Source organism: Manihot esculenta, chromosome 6, assembly GCF_001659605.2.
Source record: "Manihot esculenta cultivar AM560-2 chromosome 6, M.esculenta_v8, whole genome shotgun sequence".
Lineage (NCBI taxonomy): Eukaryota > Viridiplantae > Streptophyta > Magnoliopsida > Malpighiales > Euphorbiaceae > Manihot > Manihot esculenta.
Window position 1 is genome coordinate 19,679,235 of NC_035166.2, and position 17,556 is coordinate 19,696,790.

Below are 17,556 nucleotides of genomic sequence, written 5' to 3' on the forward strand. Positions count from 1 at the left end.
TCCGCTACGGGAACAGATTATGTGTGCCAGATGACATTGGTCTGAAGGGAGATATTATGGGGGAAGCCCATAATACCAGGTATAGTGTTCACCCTGGAGCCACCAAGATGTATCAGGATCTGAAGAGAGTGTATTGGTGGCCAGCTATGAAGAAGGACGTGGCACTGTTCGTGTCAGCTTGCGATGTGTGTCAGAGGGTGAAACTAGAGCATCAGAAGCCGGCTGGAATGTTGAATCCACTACCGATTCCAGAGTGGAAATGGGAGAATATAGCTATGGACTTCGTAGTGGGGTTACCGGCGACGTCCAACAGATTGGACTCCATATGGGTGATTGTGGACAGACTCACCAAATCTGCTCACTTCATCCCTGTCAGGAGTAGTTACTCTGTGGACAAGTTGGCGCAGGTGTACGTAGATGAGATTGTCAGACTGCATGGGGTCCCGGTATCTATAGTGTCAGATAGAGGGCCCCAGTTCACCTCCAGGTTTTGGCGGAGTCTGCAGAACGCCATGGGTACCAGATTAGACTTCAGTACTGCCTTCCACCCACAGACAGACGGACAGTCAGAGAGGACCATCCAGACAATAGAGGATATGCTCAGAATGTGTGTGCTAGATTTTGGCGGTTCTTGGAAGCAGCATCTACCTTTGGTGGAGTTTGCCTACAATAACAGCTATCATGCTAGCATAGGGATGGCTCCATATGAAGCTTTGTATGGGAGGAAGTGCAGATCACCTATCTGCTGGGAGGAAGTAGGAGAGGACTCTTGCGGGTCCGGAGTTAGTAGAGCTTACCAGCAGGGTGGTACCCATAATCAGAGAGAGGATCAAGACTGCTGCAAGTCGGCAGAAGAGTTATGCAGATATCCGCAGAAGACAGCTAGAGTTTCAGGAGGGGGATTTGGTTTTGCTCAAGGTGTCTCCTATGAAAGGAGTGGTTCGGTTCGGGAAGAAGGGTAAGTTAGCTCCACGGTACATCGGTCCTTTTGAGGTGCTTCAGAGGGTCGGTAATGTGTCGTACAAGCTAGACTTGCCTGCTTCGATGGAGAGAATCCATCCGGTTTTCCATGTTTCTCTGTTACGGAAGTACGTGTCAGATCCGAGCAAGGTTCTTAGTGAGCCGGATGTGGAGATCCAAGAGGATCTCACCTAAGTAGAGCAGCCAGTGCGGATTCTTGACACTCAGATCAGAAAGCTGAGGAACAAGGAAATCCCGATGGTGAAAGTCCTTTGGAACCACCACAATATTGAAGAATGCACCTGGGAGACACGGGAGTCCATGCTCCAGCAATACCCCCATCTGTTTTGAGGTGAGTGTTAGTTGTTCTATGTGTTGCATGTATGATATATTGTATGCTATGTTGTATGTTATGATTGATGCCATGCTTTGTATGTTAGTTGAGGAACATTCGGGGACGAATGTTCTTAAGGGGGGGAGAATGTAATACCCGGCTAGACTCCGGTATCGGAATCCCTACCGTCCGGTGGGACCTCGGATGTCGGAAACCTCTAGAAGGGTAAAACTACGATTTTATGAAATGTTTTCATGTATTTCATGTTTTCATGTATTTCATGTTTTTAAGTAAGAATTAAATGAGTTTTTGCATGAAAAATCTTTGGAGGAAAACCCAGGTTCGGCCGCCGAACTTTGAGGTTCGGCCGCCGAACATGCATGCTTCGGAGGGACTTTAGGCGCCCGAAAATTTTGAGTGAGGGAAATGCAGGTTCGGCCGCCGAACCTTGCATGCATGCGGAGGCACTTTCGGCCCCCGAACGTGGCCTGGCCAGCCACCTATAAAAGGGGCACTTAGCCGAAATGAGAGAGTTTTCTCCCATTTTCAGCCGCAGCAAGCTTCCGACCTCCCTCTCCCAAATCTCGTGTTTTTCCTTCAATCCCCACCATTTTCTTTGAGTTTTAAGGTTCCACAAAGGTTTTTGAGTGTTTTTAAGCAAGTTTGGAGCTTGGAAGTCTTGGAGCTAAATCCCTCCATTTTCCGAGCTAGGGTCGTTCTTCCTCTCGATCTTCAAGAGGTAAGCTTCGATCTATGCTTCTTTTATGTTTTATGAAAGTTTTATACAAGTTGATGGGGTAGAATGCATGTTTAGGCTTGTTGTTAGGTTTATGGGTTTATGTTGAGATTTGAACAATGTATGTTGGAAATGTGTTGTTTAAAGTGTTGTAGTTGGGGTATATTATAGTTTGAGACCCCTAGGTGTGATGTATGATGTGTATGCATGTGTAGAAACAAGTTTATGCATGTTTTGAGGTGTTTTGGAGGCTGTGGACACAAGGGAGCCAAGTTTCTGCCCTTCGGCAGAAACTCAGGTTCGGCCGCCGAAGTGACTTTCGGCCGCCGAACCCCTTTGTGGAGGCAGTTTCGGCTGCCGAAGCCTGCCCCCGAAACTCAAGTTTCGTCTCTGTCTGGGAGGTTCGGCCGCCGAAAGTGCCGCCGAACCTGCATGACTTTCGGCTGCAGAGGGACTTTCGGCCGCCGAACCTGCCGCCGAAAGTGCCCTGTTCAGCCATTTCTTGCATGTTTTCATGTGATGTTTTCAGGATGTTTTAGGGGGTTTTTTGGGGAGTATTTTAGAGTCATATTCAGGTATGTTTGGTCCCTCATTTGAGTCCACCTGTGTAGGTTCGGACCCGAGGAGCCGAGACCCCCAGCAGTGAGCCAGCTGCTTCAGAGTCTCTTCAGAGCTAGCCAGAGGTGAGTGGAATAAACTTTAAGTTTTAAAGCAAATTAATGAAATGTTTTAGCATGATTCACGCATCATGAATGCCATGAGATATATCAGGTTGATTGCATTAGAATTCACGAATATGTTGCATTGCATACTTTGTTGTTGATGTGGATGAATGTTGAATGATCCATTAGCCCTTTTTATGTCATGATAACCTATGTGAGTCCAGGTGTGCCTGCTACGGCTCTACGCCCCTGGCACTATGACTGATTATGTGAGTCCGGGTGTGCCTGCTACGGCTCTACGCCCCCGGCATGTATAAGTAAGAAAGATAGGGGCTAAATGGTGACAAGTTCATCCTTGTTGTGAAATGTTTGTGTTATGGCGCATACATGAAAGCATGATTTAAAATGATGTTTTATTATTCTGCTCACTGGGCTCTAGTAGCTCACTCCACTCCCTTTATCCCCATAGTTGCAGGTACAGGATAGATCGGGAAGTCGGCTAGAGTGAAGTTAAGTCATGTATGTTGTAATAGATAGTAGTGGACATGAACATGATGTAACGAGTATTTATGACCATGTAATGTAATGAATGATTTGATGATGTATTGAGGATTATAGTAGTGCTTGACCTAGAGGTGTGTGAATCCCCATTATGTACAGAGTGTTTAATGAGTAATGATGTTAATGACCATGATTATCCAAGCTGATATGTATGATGATGGTACCCCATTGGAGTATTTGATGAGGACTCCAGTGTGGGGTTTATGTATGATTTTGTGCATGCACAGGTTTTGCTTGGATAAGAGAAAAGAAAATTTTTACAGATCATGTATATGTTGTTATGTATGGGATTCCACAGGTTTACAGGAGGTATGTAGGCTTGCTACGGGTCCCGGCGGCCTTAAGCCGATCTGGATCCTAGCGCCGGTAACGGGTCGGATTTCCGGGTCGTTACAATGAGGATGATGTAATGTAATGACGAGTATTGAGGTTTAGAGATGTGCTTGACCCTAGTATGTTGTTAATCCCCTTTTGAGTACATGATCTTTTTATGAAATGAGTTAATGATATTTATGTAAACCAAACTTATCATATGTTATGTTACCCCATTGGAGTATTTGATGAGAGCTCCAGTGTGGGGTTTAATGTTTATGCTTATGAGTTGTGCATGCACAGGTTAAGTTTGGTAAATGAATGAGAAAGTTCAAAATTTTTAGGTATATGCTGATCATGTATGGGATTAAACAGGTGTACAGGTTGTATGTTAGGCTTACTACGGGTCCCGGCGGCCTTAAGCCGATCTGGATTCTAGCGCCGATAGCGGTCCGATTTTCGGGTCGCTACAGATGTCCTCAGCGTTCAAAATGTCGTTGTCAGGAGCAAATAACAGGGGTATCACAGGAACATCCTTCTTCTTCTCAAGAGGGGGGAGAGCTGGAGCAAATCCCTTGGAAGCTTCCTTTTTCTTTCCAATAGGGGGGAGAGCTAGAGCTGATCCCTTGGAAGCCCTGGATTTCTTCCGAGCAGGAGCTGGGGCGAACATTTCGGGGGAGACAGGACGCTTGTCCCCAGTCTTCTCTGTGACACCTCCGTCATTAACAGGGCCGGATCCAACATCTCTGGAAGGGGCCTCCTGGACATCCTCGTCTACAAGAATAACCTCCCTACTTTTCTCTGGAGCTTCCTCTTCAGTAATGGGGGCCTCGAGCCCCACCTTGGGGACCTCCTCCTCAGCAACAGCGGAGACTTCAAGCCCCACATCAGAAGCGTCCACAGGAGGAAGGGCGGGATCCGTCCTCGCTAGCCCGGCGTCCTCAGCCACTTCAGAAATAATTCTTAGAGTCTCTTCCGCCCTCTCAGTAGAAGAGCGGCGAGGCCGGGGGGCTTGAGAGGACTGGTGAGTCGAGCTCGATCTGCTGCGACTAGAGGGCCGAGACGACTTACTACGTCGGGAGCTTGGCCTAGGAGCTTGTGAGGAGACCGGAGGAGGAAGAGGTCGGGTAACCGATCTGGAAGAAATAACCTCGGCCACCCTTTGAGTAGCCTCCCTTACGGACTGCCCAGCCAGGAGGGTATCCAAAGCAGCGTCCATGCTCTCCCGGGACAGTATGAGATTCTTGGGAGGCTTGATCCGATCCATCTTCACCTCGGAAGCTGCAAAATTAAAAATCAGAACAAGTCAGTACAGTTCTCAGCAAAGATCACATAAGTAAAAGCTAGAGCAGGCAGATAGAATAAGATACCCGCGTCCTTAATATCCCTAAGGTTGGACGCGTACAAGCACTTTTCGACGTCATACTTCCTATCCACAGAAGTCAGTCGAAGGAATCCGACCTGCTCGGTAAGGCCCAACTGGGGCAGGTCGTTGCAACCCAGAGAGACATCCTCCCAGGTGAGATCGAGCTCCCAAGCCAACCCCGTATTCTTCTTCAACTCCACCACCAGAAACCCCTCTACCCAGCCCTTGATGGAGTCTTTATAACCCGTGAAAATGGACAACCCTCCGCGAGGGGCAAAGTAATAAAATTTCTGGCTTGCTTTGACTAGCCTGAAGAAGCTGACGAACAGGTGAACCGTGGGTGTAAACCCCCAGCTCAGACACACAGATTCAAAGCAAGACATGAAAAGAACGGAGTTAGGGGTTAGCATTCGAGGGGTGATCTCGAAATACTGGAAGACCTCTTTGAAGAAAGGAGAAAAGGGGAAGGACAGACCATACTCCCTCTGTTTGATGAAGAAGACTAGACTGACATCCCTTTGAGGGTCGATTAGGCCAGGGGGAGAAGGATCAGGAAGAACGATCCTCGCATTCCGGTAAGGAGCCCGGATGTGAAAAAGAGGGGTATCCAGGTATTCCCTAGAGATAAAACTCCTAATGTTAGACGGGGTGATGCTAAACTCCTGGTTGACAACATCGGGGAGACTAGAACTATCCATGGTAAAAGAAGAGGCATACCTGAAAAGCGATTAGGGCAAATGAGCAGAGGAAAGCAAAGAGAGTAGTAGAACAGAGAAGAGCCAACATTCTGGGGAGACTGATGGGAAATGAAATTTGAAACAATAAAGAGTTGAAAAGATGTTTTGAACAGTTTTGTCCTTGGGCGGCGCGGTCATGATGACTCTCGGTATTTACCCCCTCTTCAGTTGGACAATAACTAACGAGGAGGTAAAGGGGCAATTGATGACCGATGGATTTTGTCACCCCGGTTTGGGGCCGGGCCCATGACAATAGCCCATTATCTGGAGGCCTTCAAGTCTCCCACATGAACCAGGTCCGGTCCGCTCAGCTTTAAGACCGAGCTCCAGTTATCTTCATCAACCAGGCCGACCCAGTTCACACGGCCCATCAAACAGATCCTACCTGGGCTCAACTTTAACCCAATCTTTGGGTCCAGCTCAGAAGCAGGAAGGGGACCGACCCATCCGCCTTGTGGGTCCATCCACATGCGCGCCCAGGAGGAATTAGAGGCCGTTACGCATGGGGCAGGAATCTGATATCCTCGTACAATTATATCAATATGGCAGAGACAGGTGGCCCAATAGAAGCCGGGTCGTTACACGTCACTGACAGACAATGGAAACAGATAAAAGGAAGAAACATTCTCTTCTGGAGGGCTCTTCTTTTTAGCTAAGCCTACAAAACGCTTTGTAAATCCAATTTTCTGGATCTCAGATCATCAGCGATAATAGTATATTATTTTTAATAATATAAAGATATTATATTATATTAAAGTTAAAATATTTTAATTAAATTTTAAATATTTTAAAAAAAGTAAAAAATTTATTAAAAATTCAAATCGATCGAATCGAACCGAATTGAATCAAATCAAATCAGTTTAATTCAATTTTTGTCTAAAATCGATTCGGTTCGATTTTCATAAATATCAAAATTTCATTTTTCAATTTATTCAGTTCGGTTTGATTTTAAATCAAACTGACTGAATGTCCACCCTATTCTTAAATGTACATTTAAAAGACACCTATTCTTAAAATTTTAAAATTGAATTTTGATATAATAGTTAATAAAAGTAATAATTATAAAGCAACTGTAATAATATGTTAGAATACTTTTTTTGAAGTAAATATAGGAAAATTTTATTAAGGACAATCAAGTCTTAACAGAGGTAAAATATAAATAGGAGTAAAACAGTCAATTTCACTTCATCCATCAAAGAATTGATAAGCCTAGCCAATACATATTTTAGATCAAAAAATATAACGAATACTAATATTGTTCGACTCATCAATTGAACACTTACAATTATAAATAACTGAAATAAAATTGAAATTATATATGTCAAGTAATTTTAAATAGGTTATTAATCAGTGTTTGCAAACTTTTTTTCTAGTATTACAAATCTCTGATTTTGAAAAGTCTTGATTGTCGTAGAGCTGTTTCCTTGACTACTTTACAAGATTAGAACGATATTATTTTTAAAGGTGATTTTACTTCTATCATTCAAAATTTGCGGGTATCTCCTTATTTTTTGATATTTAGGAGCTATTAAAAAAATTTTAAAAGCTGTAATCATGCTGCTCATTCGCTGGTTTGAAAATTCTTCAAAGACTATTCTGTTAAACATAATCATGTAGTCTGGAGGGATTTCGTTTGTTATAATTTACCATTATAATAATATTAATTTTGCTTTTAGAAAAAAAAAACCACGAACAATGTATTTTGGACAATACTAATGAGTGACATGTACACTGAAAATAGATGTCAGTTTACGTCGGGCCATGAAGTCCGATCCAGCCCAACAACACTGGTCAATTCATCTGTTCAGCATCCACATCTCTACCAACCACAATTCAAAACTCTATACGCCATATCGAATATTCGAATTTAGGGTTCATTTCGGTTCCATATCCTTCGAAGGCCTTGTAATTTTATTCATTTTCTATCAAATCCTCCACCCAAATCGTCTACAAGGTACTCAAATCCATCCATTTCTAATCTTCCATTCAAATCGTCTGCTAGGTATTCTCATCCATACATTTCCCCCTTCTTTTTCCTCGTTTGCTAGGATGGAATTCGACTTGTTTAATTCTGTAATTAGCGTTAAACATAGATGCTTTGATGAATGTGGTCTTTTGTTCCTATTTCTTCTTTCAGGACTTTTCTAGAGGCGTTTTATCCATTTTTGAGAATTGTATTCACTATGAAGTTCTTGGAATACACACCTCTTGAAAGGTAATCTTTTCAAATTGCTACTTTAGAAATCGAATTTTACTCCATTTTCTTTTAATTCTTTGAATTTGGTGTTTTCTTTTAATATTTATGTGATTGTTCCATCAGGGAGATTTGAATATCAGGCTGTGCCTATTCTTAGATAGTCTCCTCTTTGATTTGATTTGTATATATGATATGTGCTCTATTTTATGTTCTTCCCACAGCATAAATGAGTTCTTAAGCAATTTAAATCTTGGAGAACGGACAATCAAGGGATGCCTTGAAGCTTACTCTTGTAAGTCCAAATTTAGAATTTAACTATCAAGTTTTGGAAATTTTGCTTTGGAATAGAATTGTGATTTCCCCCTCTTCTTGTGTTTCGCAAAGGTAAACACACTGGAACAGACAAAAAGCTTTCTCTCAGTTTGGAGCATGAGGTAACGTAATGAAATATAATAGTTGCTTCCTTTGCTTCAAATATTTGCTAGAAATAACTGCAAATAGAAAAAAACTATTTCTAATTTTAGATTGATTTTGTCTTCAATTGTATGCTACAGATTCATTCTGTTTAGTGTTCATTGTAGATAGCAAACTGAAAAATTACTTGTTTTCTTAATTTTGGTGTAGTTTTTGTGGATCTTTTTCTATTTGTTGATATTTGGTCTCATATATTTACAATCTTAACATTTGTTTTCGTGGTGTGAGGGTGGAAATTATTGGCTTTGGTAATCATTTTTCTACAGATCCTTGATTATCTTGGGAAATCTTCAGACACTGACTCATCCTCGCCGGCTGAATACTTATTAAGCAGATCCAGGTGGTTACTGGTTGCTTCATTGCCTAGATGGGTTTGGGAAACGCATAATTGTTTGTGATTTTTCTTTGACTGGTTTTCCCTTATGCTTATTCCAGCCGAAAGACATTGATTTATCTTGTTCTCACACTCTATCACATGTATCCAGATTATGACTTCAGGTAATGATGTACCTCTCTTTTGTATCTTATGTACATTTTTATTTAACTGATGGTGAAAGGAGGATTATGGGTAATGCCATTGTCAGCTTCTTGGGCGACCTGGCATCCCGCTATATAATCTTCTTTTAACTGTAATGGGAGTGTTGTCAAAAGGTTTGACAGACGGTTCACAGAACTGTTGCTCTAGGAGGAGCTGAGAGTTCGAGTCTCTCCATTTCCCAAATCTAATGTTGGCCATTAATGTGGTTTGCCTTTTTTGAGAAAGATGTACTTCACATGCTTTTATTTTCTCGCTCTAATTTCAATTATTTCATATTTATACCGTATGGGAATTATTACATTGATGCCTTAATGTATATTTGCTGTTGTACTTTCCTTATATTATGATATTGGCATGTATCTTTGTGAGTTTCAGTGCCATGAAAGCTCACCAGTTCTTCACAGAGGAAAGCTGGGACACTTTTAAGCAGATTTTTGATACGTACATGTTTGAAGCATCAAAGGTATTTAACTAATTGTTTTTCACTCATGTCAATTGAGCATTGCATGTTCATCAAAATTAAATGCCCCCTCCCTGAAAAGGGGGATTAATGTAGTGATGTTGTATTCTGATTTTTCTTTTGGTTAAATCCTTATGGCATTTATTCTTGGCAAAGAAAAAAAAATCGGCTAATTGCATTTGCATTTTATTGTATAATTCTAATCAAACTTCTTGTCCCTAGTGACCACTATTTTTCTCCATTTTTATATGTCCTATGTCTATCTGATTTCTTATCATTACTTTTCATTTGGCATAAGGATTGTTAATTGTTATGCCATTTTCTTTACATAGAGCAGTGCACTAGTCTGAACTACAGCATTCTGGTTGATTCTTGTGTGAATTGATGACTGGGATGGAAAACCTAGTTTGACCATTTTGACATGGTACCCGGTGTTTAGATGGGTTATTGCATGATTGGTAAAGAAATGATTGCTTGCATTTCTATTATTATTTGTGAGAGAGATGTTGCAGAGTCATCTTGTTTCCTTATCTTTTGTTGAGATAGTAATGCCAAATGACTTGACTTTACAAGTATGCTACTGTCATCTTAATTTTCTTTTTTTCCCTATTCAATGTAGGAATGGATCAAGGAAAATGAGGGTGGTTCCTTGCTTGAAACCTTGTTCAAGGCTCTGGACGAGGTGAGCATACATTAGTGACGTGAAGACAACTGGTAGAAAGAGGCAATTGTTGTGATATATTGAATTGGTGGTGCAGGTTGTAAAACTAGCAGAATGTGAAATCTACAGCTATAATCCAGATTCCGATGCAGATCCATTCCTAGAGAAAGGAGCAATGTGAGTATTTGTATTATCTTCACGACCTTACATAAGTTTTGTCATATAGCTACTGCTATGAAGTTGACGCATTCCTCTCTGCCTGCTACCCCATTCTTCCCCCTCCTAGAAAAAAGAAAAAAAAGAGAGGAACTTCTTATTTGTTATTTATTTTATTTTAATTTTTGCAGCTGGTCTTTCAGTTTCTTTTTCTACAATAGGAAACTCAAGCGTGTTGTGAGCTTCCGTTTTTGCTGTTTAAGGTGGGTTAATATGATTTATTGTTTTCTCTTTTACTTTTGAGATCTCCTTTGAAGTACCTTCCTTACATGTCGGCCTCATCATTGCTGTTTAATGGCAGTAACTTGGTTGTGGAGGGATATCTCGTGGACAATTCAAGCGACGAGGAAGATGGGGAAATCTTTGATGACATGGACATGTGAGTGCCAATAGCCAAGGACTATTAGCGTGATGTTCATATGAGAAGACCAATAACAATTATCTGTAGTTATGCTTCTGCCAATGCCACCACTTGTGGCACCAAAGTGGTAGGATTAGCTTTTTTATTTCTCAACCATGTAGTTATCCGTCTCTTGTAGTCAAGAAAAACGCTTCTAAAAGTATATGTGAAATCTAATGCTAGGTTGTGATTAGCTGTGAGGATTCAGATTTCTAGAAGACATTCTTGTCCCTCTTCTCAAGTAGTGCCATTTGTTGATTTTGCATGTACATATGGAACTTCATTTGGCTGATGTTCCAATAATTGAAGTTGAAAGTCGTGCGATGTTTTTTCTTCCCGGATGACATAAACATGATAATTATAGAGGAGACATTGGTGTTGCTTCGTAGTGATTTAGAATCCGGATCGGCTGCTGCCATAGCATCGGAGTCATTCAATTTAAAACATAATTTTTTGTTCTACAGTGACGTGAAATGCTTTTGGCTTTTCTTTTTTCTTTTTCTTTTTCTTCTTTTTTCCCAATCCAAAAAGAAGACACTATTATGATTGATGGGCTATACAACAAAAGACAGTCTTCAGGCAAACATTTTAGAATAAGTAGATGGAGAGTATCGAATTTGAAATTTCACTACTTTACACCATGAAGTGAAGGAATATCAATCAAGCTATTCCTTAATAGGTGAGATATTTATGGCTTTAACAGTGAATGACCAGCTAATCTAATCCACTTGGGAAAAAACTTTTTATCTTTCACAGTTATAAACTTGTGTGGGTTTTATTTTCAAGGCTTACGATATTTTGGCTGTAGTTTCCATCAAGAAAGTTAGGTGTGGATGCTGCCTTCAATCACATGTCTAGATGAGCTCTATAAGTCGGATGAAGTTTTGTTTATAAGCTCACAACACAACCGCTTGGGATGAAGATGGTGACCAGATCTTGGGCGAAGCTTTAGCTCAAATTAGAAAGTCCCCAAATTATCGAGATTTCCCTCTTCTATTCAAGTTTAGTTAAAAAATTAATTGTGGTAAATTATAAAATTCTTGATTATTAATTCAAATAGGGAAAGGAAATAGTAACTTAAAGAAGTAAAAGTGATAACTTCAATCATTGTAGCTCCTTAATCGGCTGTCTTCATCTGCCTACCTACATCACCATGCAACTTACAAAAAAAGGTGCATTAAGAAGGTTCAGCCAACAACCAACATCTGTCCTTCCGTCGCTTTCTTTTAGTGAATCAATCCATTCAATTTTAGTGGAAATAAAAGGTTTTCTTTTTTATTAAATAAATATCATATACTATAACCATTAATAATATTTTCTTAAGCACCACAATCATTTTCTAAAAGAACTAAAGTAAAAAAAAATTAGTAACCCACATTTTTACTTTTAAAATACAATTAAAATTGATACCTTTTTAAAAAGTGAGATTGAAAAAGTTAATTGAGAGATTAATATTTTATAAACAGTAAAGTAGATATGAAGAAATAAAATACATCATTTAGCCTAGTAATGGACACGCGATTTTAAGGATCTAATCGAACCGAGTCGAGTTGAGCCGAATTTTAAAAAATTTCAATTTAATTTTTTAAAATTCGAACTGAATTCGAATTTTACTCATTTCGAATTCGAATTTAAACAGGGTATTAATAAGTTTAAGTTTGACTCGTTTAACAAACAAGTTTAGATAAATCGAATTTTTATCAAGTTTAGTCTCAAATAATTTACGAGTAGTTTAATTTTTTTACATATATAATGAGTTTTAGTTTCAAACTAATAAGTTTAAAACTAAAATAATTTTAATTAAATAAGTATATTTATAAATTAATCCGTAAACTTATAAAAATGAGATTTTAAATTTTAACTATTCAAATATATACAAATTTAAAAGTGTAATTAAATCATATAGAGCTGATCTTTAAAAAATTTAGGTTTAACTCATGAAAATATATGTAGAGTTTGAGTTTATTTCTCTCATGATAATAATCTCAGCTTACTTAAAATGAGATTTTTCACGAGTATGTTCATGAATTCAAAAACGAGTCGAACTCACGAGTTTTAACGAACCGAATACTATAAAATTCAAATTTAACTCGTTTATTAACAACTCTAAAAATTAAGTTTGAGTTTATTTTATTTAAAAATTAAATCGAATTAATTTAAATTTTTATCAAATTAAATTTTGAGTAGCTTATTAATGATTTAATTTATTTAAACCCTAGGAGACTTATAAAGCATATAACTCGGAAGAACAATGAAAATGGCGGTGTATGTGCAGTTTGCAGAGTGTTCTATACAGTAAAGTGTATACATGTCAGCTGAAGGCATCAACTTGATAAAGAATCCCATTGATCAGAAATCTAAGTTTAGTCTAATTATTTTATTTACTGTAATATGTGAAAGGCAAAGCTTTGTCCCATGAGGCAGGGGTTCTTGTCTATCTGCATACGCCACTTGTTCTGCAAAAATTGGCAGTGTCAGATCTTCAATTTATCAAAACCTAACCACTTATTTAATTCATTATATAATACTCCTCCCCATTCTTTTTCATTGGGATTCTTTTTCTTCAAGCATCATCATAATGGTTGTCTCTATCTATGGCTAATTAATTAAATTTAATATTTAAATTTTGGTAATTTTTAAAAAAATAAATAAGCCAGTAGAAGGACAGGTGGCACTTTGTGAATTTCATTCCTTCCATTTTTTTATTGGGTTAGCAATTATCGACTTTTCTAGGTTTCGGTGTCTCACTTACGAAAAGTACGTATTTGGGTAGGTTTAACGTGTAATTATTATAATTTAATTTAGTGTCTAAGAATATTAATTTTGGTTTTTTATTATGTGAATTATTTATTAATACTATTTTAATATATAATTTAATATTTTTTTCTATATTTTGTATTTTAAATCACATCATAATAATTTTATTAATAGAAAAAAAAATTCTTCATTGATTGTATTTTTATTTCAAAATATTGAATAAAGTTGATATTTAATATGATATATGATTGCGAATTTATTTTTAATGTTTGGCTATACATATATTATATTGTTTTAATATTATTTTTTTGTTCCTTTTCATTTAGCATTCAAAACCCTTTGAAGAGAGATAATCGAAAAAATTTATTTAAATTAAATTCATAAAAATTTATAATATAAATATACGAGATTTATATTATTTTATTTTCATGTTATATTACGAATCTATATGGATTCGATTTGATTAAAAATTTTTCAATTGTAAAAAATAATAAGGGATCAACAAGACTTGATAATTATCTTTCTTGAAAATTTATTTTATTTTGTTTTTATAAATATATATCATGGTAGGTCCATTTATATATCATTGATAATACACCAAAGTCTAGTTAATATATGCAAGCCCAAACCCTAAACCTAATTTAAATAATACTTTATTGATAACAGTGATAGCCATTAGCTAGACCAAGCTGATATAAATTTATGCAAGAATCAAGATTTAATTGATCATTTCCATAGCTTCCCAAATTGAAGTTCTTGATTATTGATACCCATTACCCAACACCAGCTTCTATTCAGTAACTAAGACCATATATGGCTTCCTTCATTCCATCTTCTTGCAGCTTCAGCCATCTCTGCAGGCTCAAGGAACTCAAGCATCCCCAAGTGAAATCTCAAAGCTTTAAGGATGATGGTAATATATACAAGTCTCTTTTTCAAATTCTGATGCATTTTTCAGCATTGATTTGTTGAATGAGTTATGGTTTGGCAGGAACATCTGCAAATATTGTGGATGCAAACATGGGTGTTCTAAGAGAGAGAGTAGCAGAAATGAGGACAAAGGAGAGATTGGAGAAATGTTGCAGGCTCCAAAATGGGTGGAACTATGGATCTGCTTATGTTCAAAAGCACCAGAGATATGATAAGTTGTCTGAGTGTTTAGAGGCTGTGTTTTTAGCTGGTGGTGCACTTGGTTTTGTCTTTCTTTCTGGTTCTCTTTGCTTATGCCTTGTTTCTCTTCTTGTTCATTTCAAGTTCTAATTTTCGGTTTAAAAAAGATCTGCATATCTGCTTTTAGATTGAACAAACTTTAGAACACATATCCTTCGTTTCTAATAAAATATCTCGAGTCGAATTGTAATCGAATATAAATATTCAAAATTTAACAAAATATAATTATTTACTATATAAAAGTGAAACTATAGCTATGATCTTTTATTAGTAAATGGTAAGTAATTTTATTGTTAGTAACTCAAATACTTTTTCAATAATTTAATTGATAAATTTTATGGTTATTTTTTTTATTTTTTTGTAGTATGCTTTCTTCTGTTTTCTTTTCTATTATAATTTAATTGAAAATAAAATTCATAATTCTAAAAATAACTTCAGTAGATATTGAATCAAATCAGACCTATTACAAGATGAATGAGTTTTTAATCCAGGAATTAGTTTAATTAATTTCCATCCTTCTGTTCTGGTGCCATATTCAGGAATTGGGGATGCAGGTTTGGTTCCTCTCTTTGAAATTAGGGTTTGATTGATCAAATTAAAGTCTAATAAAATAAAACCATTTAAAGATTTATGGTAGCTGAATGCAAAAATCTAATGGGAAGATGCTCCAAGGGTACAGATGACAAGATGAGTATTGTTTATGGGGCAAGTTTGTAATAATTTCTTTCTTTTACTTGATAATTACATAACTTGTAGAGTTTGTCTATTTGTCTTTGGTTAATTTTCTGTCTTTTATATATTAATTTTAATTTAAATTATCCATAATGTTTCAATAATTATGTTTTTGTAGTGATTTTTTTTAAAAAAAATATTTGCCTTCTATTATTGCTTTATCTTTTAAAATTATTTTATTTATTTTACTATTAAATTAAACAATTCATTCAATAATAATGATTGATAAAAATAAATTATTTTATAGTATAATATAATTTTAAAAAAATTCACTTTTAAAAATTCATAAACATAATTTAAGTTTATATATATATATATATAATTTTTTTTATATATATAAAAATCTCCATCTCCATTAAAGAGGTTAAATTTGACCGTTGATCAGGCAGAAAAAGAAAAGTCAAATAATATATTACGAAGTCAATTTATGGAAAATAAAAAGTCAATTTCCAACTACGGCTGGTCCAAGATTCCTCCTCTGTTTATATTGTATTGTATACTATCATGAAAGATAATATTCATATTATTGAAAATAATTTATAACATAATTTCTGTGGTTTAGTAAAATATACGGTTTAATTTTTATTATTTTAATAATAAATAATTTAATTTTAAATTTTAATTTTAATTTTAATTGACGAAATAGTTATTCTATTAAAATATGTTGTTAAATTATAACTATTTATTATTTAAATTTTATTTTTTATAATAATTTAATCTTTTTAATAATTTAATTTTTATAATTTTTTTAATATTTATAATAATTGAGTTTCTTTAATTTGAATTGATTTTTTTAATTAACCGTCAATTTAATAGAATATATAATTATTTTATTAATAAAATAAAATTTTAAAATCTAAATTATTTATTATTAAATAAATACAGACTAAATTATAAACTTTATTAAATTTTAAATCTATATTATAAATTACTCTTAAAAAATACAAATAAAAGAGAAGAAGCTGCCTGCCACCTTCGTTAGTCTCCACAGTGGACAGTTATGAAGTTATTAATTATAAATATTTTACGTAATTTTTTAAAGTTTCTTTTAGAATAAATTATTTTCAATAAAAAGATTTAAATAAATTTTTATATATAATTAATACATAAATTTTATTTTTTAAATGAATTTTTTGTTTAAAATAATTAATTTTTTTATACATTCTAATAAAAAAATGAATTTATCAATTATAAACCTGCCTAATAAGGGATAAAATATAACAAAAGATAATAATAAAAAAATCTTCTAATTTTATCAGTTTTTAAAAAATATATAATTTAATTTATTTTAAAATAAAATTTTGTAGTGTTGTGTTGTTAATAAATAATAATAATTTTTAAATACTGTCATAAATGTATTATTTTATTATAAATTAAATTACAAACTTTAATCGTGAAAGTGAGAGAAATTATAAGTTATTTTTTAATTTTTTTTATTTGAAATTATATGTTGTTTGCTATAAACAAATTTATATGAATGATTACATTTTTAATAAGATCAAACAACAACCTATGAGTGCTTCCACAATTTCTTTTTTTTTTTTTTTAAAGAAAAAAGAAGAACTTTTACTCTTTAGTCTCTACATCAATTAGCAGTTCTCATACCCACCAAACAGAATCAATCAAACCTATATCAAATATCTAAGAAATCTCTGCAAAAAATGAGAGAAAGATTGTCAAGAGTCACTTAATTCTCTTACATGAAGAAAATAATTCTCATCTTGAACGAACTGGTTCTTCTTTAATAGTTTCCAACATGGGCTTCTTCGACCTACACACAGATAACCTGTAATTGAACTCTGGCCTTGGAAACCCTTCAATCTCCTCTTCACAACTACTCAATCTCGAGCCTCCATCTTCACTGCCCTGCAGAGAACTTCCTTCCACCGGAACATCGCTGCAGGTTTCCGGCAAGACCCTGACCTTGTTACTATTATTATTATTTTTCCCACCAGTTATTCGCTTAGCTGCAGAATTTGCAGCCATGAAAAGAGCAGCCATATCAGCTGCAGTGGCAACAGAATTCACTCTCTTCATCGGAAACATGATGTATACGTTACCAAATTCGACCTCCTCATCAGCAGAAAGAGCAGAGAACCGCCTGCCAATGTGAAGAGATTGTGAGTTTACCAAGAAGAAATTTGGACACTCTAGCATGAGCTCTGCTGCTTTGATGGGCTGGTGGCGAAACTGCCTAACTTCGCCGGTGGGAAGGACAACCCTCGCCGCCTTGGAATTCTTGATCAAAGGGGTGGCTAGAGTGCAAGATACGTAATTGCCCAT

At 35.9% G+C, this 17,556-nt stretch overlaps 3 protein-coding genes across 4 annotated transcripts; 2 read left to right on the forward strand and 1 right to left on the reverse strand.

Annotated features, from left to right (window-relative positions):
* The first annotated feature begins 7,465 nt into the window (after positions 1 to 7,465).
* On the forward strand, positions 7,466 to 10,950 carry LOC110616686 (repressor of RNA polymerase III transcription MAF1 homolog). Of its 2 annotated transcripts, none has more exons than XM_021759144.2 (11): positions 7,466 to 7,622; positions 7,806 to 7,883; positions 8,087 to 8,157; positions 8,250 to 8,299; positions 8,606 to 8,679; positions 8,775 to 8,837; positions 9,253 to 9,340; positions 9,957 to 10,019; positions 10,096 to 10,175; positions 10,346 to 10,417; positions 10,516 to 10,950. In XM_021759144.2, the coding sequence occupies exons 2-11, from the start codon at positions 7,852 to 7,854 to the stop codon at positions 10,595 to 10,597; spliced, it is 675 nt and encodes a 224-aa protein (XP_021614836.1). In that variant the 5' UTR covers positions 7,466 to 7,622; positions 7,806 to 7,851; the 3' UTR covers positions 10,598 to 10,950. The 2 variants fall into 2 exon arrangements, with proteins under 2 accessions (XP_021614836.1, XP_021614835.1); XM_021759143.2 differs by having other exon boundaries at positions 7,487 to 7,670.
* A 3,127-nt stretch (positions 10,951 to 14,077) lies between these two features.
* On the forward strand, positions 14,078 to 14,800 carry LOC110616673. Its single transcript, XM_021759121.2, has 2 exons — positions 14,078 to 14,284; positions 14,363 to 14,800. Exons 1-2 carry the CDS (start codon positions 14,185 to 14,187, stop codon positions 14,629 to 14,631), a joined length of 369 nt encoding a protein of 122 aa, XP_021614813.1. The 5' UTR covers positions 14,078 to 14,184; the 3' UTR covers positions 14,632 to 14,800.
* A 2,189-nt stretch (positions 14,801 to 16,989) lies between these two features.
* LOC110617886 lies at positions 16,990 to 17,556 on the reverse strand. Its single transcript, XM_021760890.1, has one exon. It carries the CDS (start codon positions 17,554 to 17,556, stop codon positions 16,990 to 16,992), a length of 567 nt encoding a protein of 188 aa, XP_021616582.1.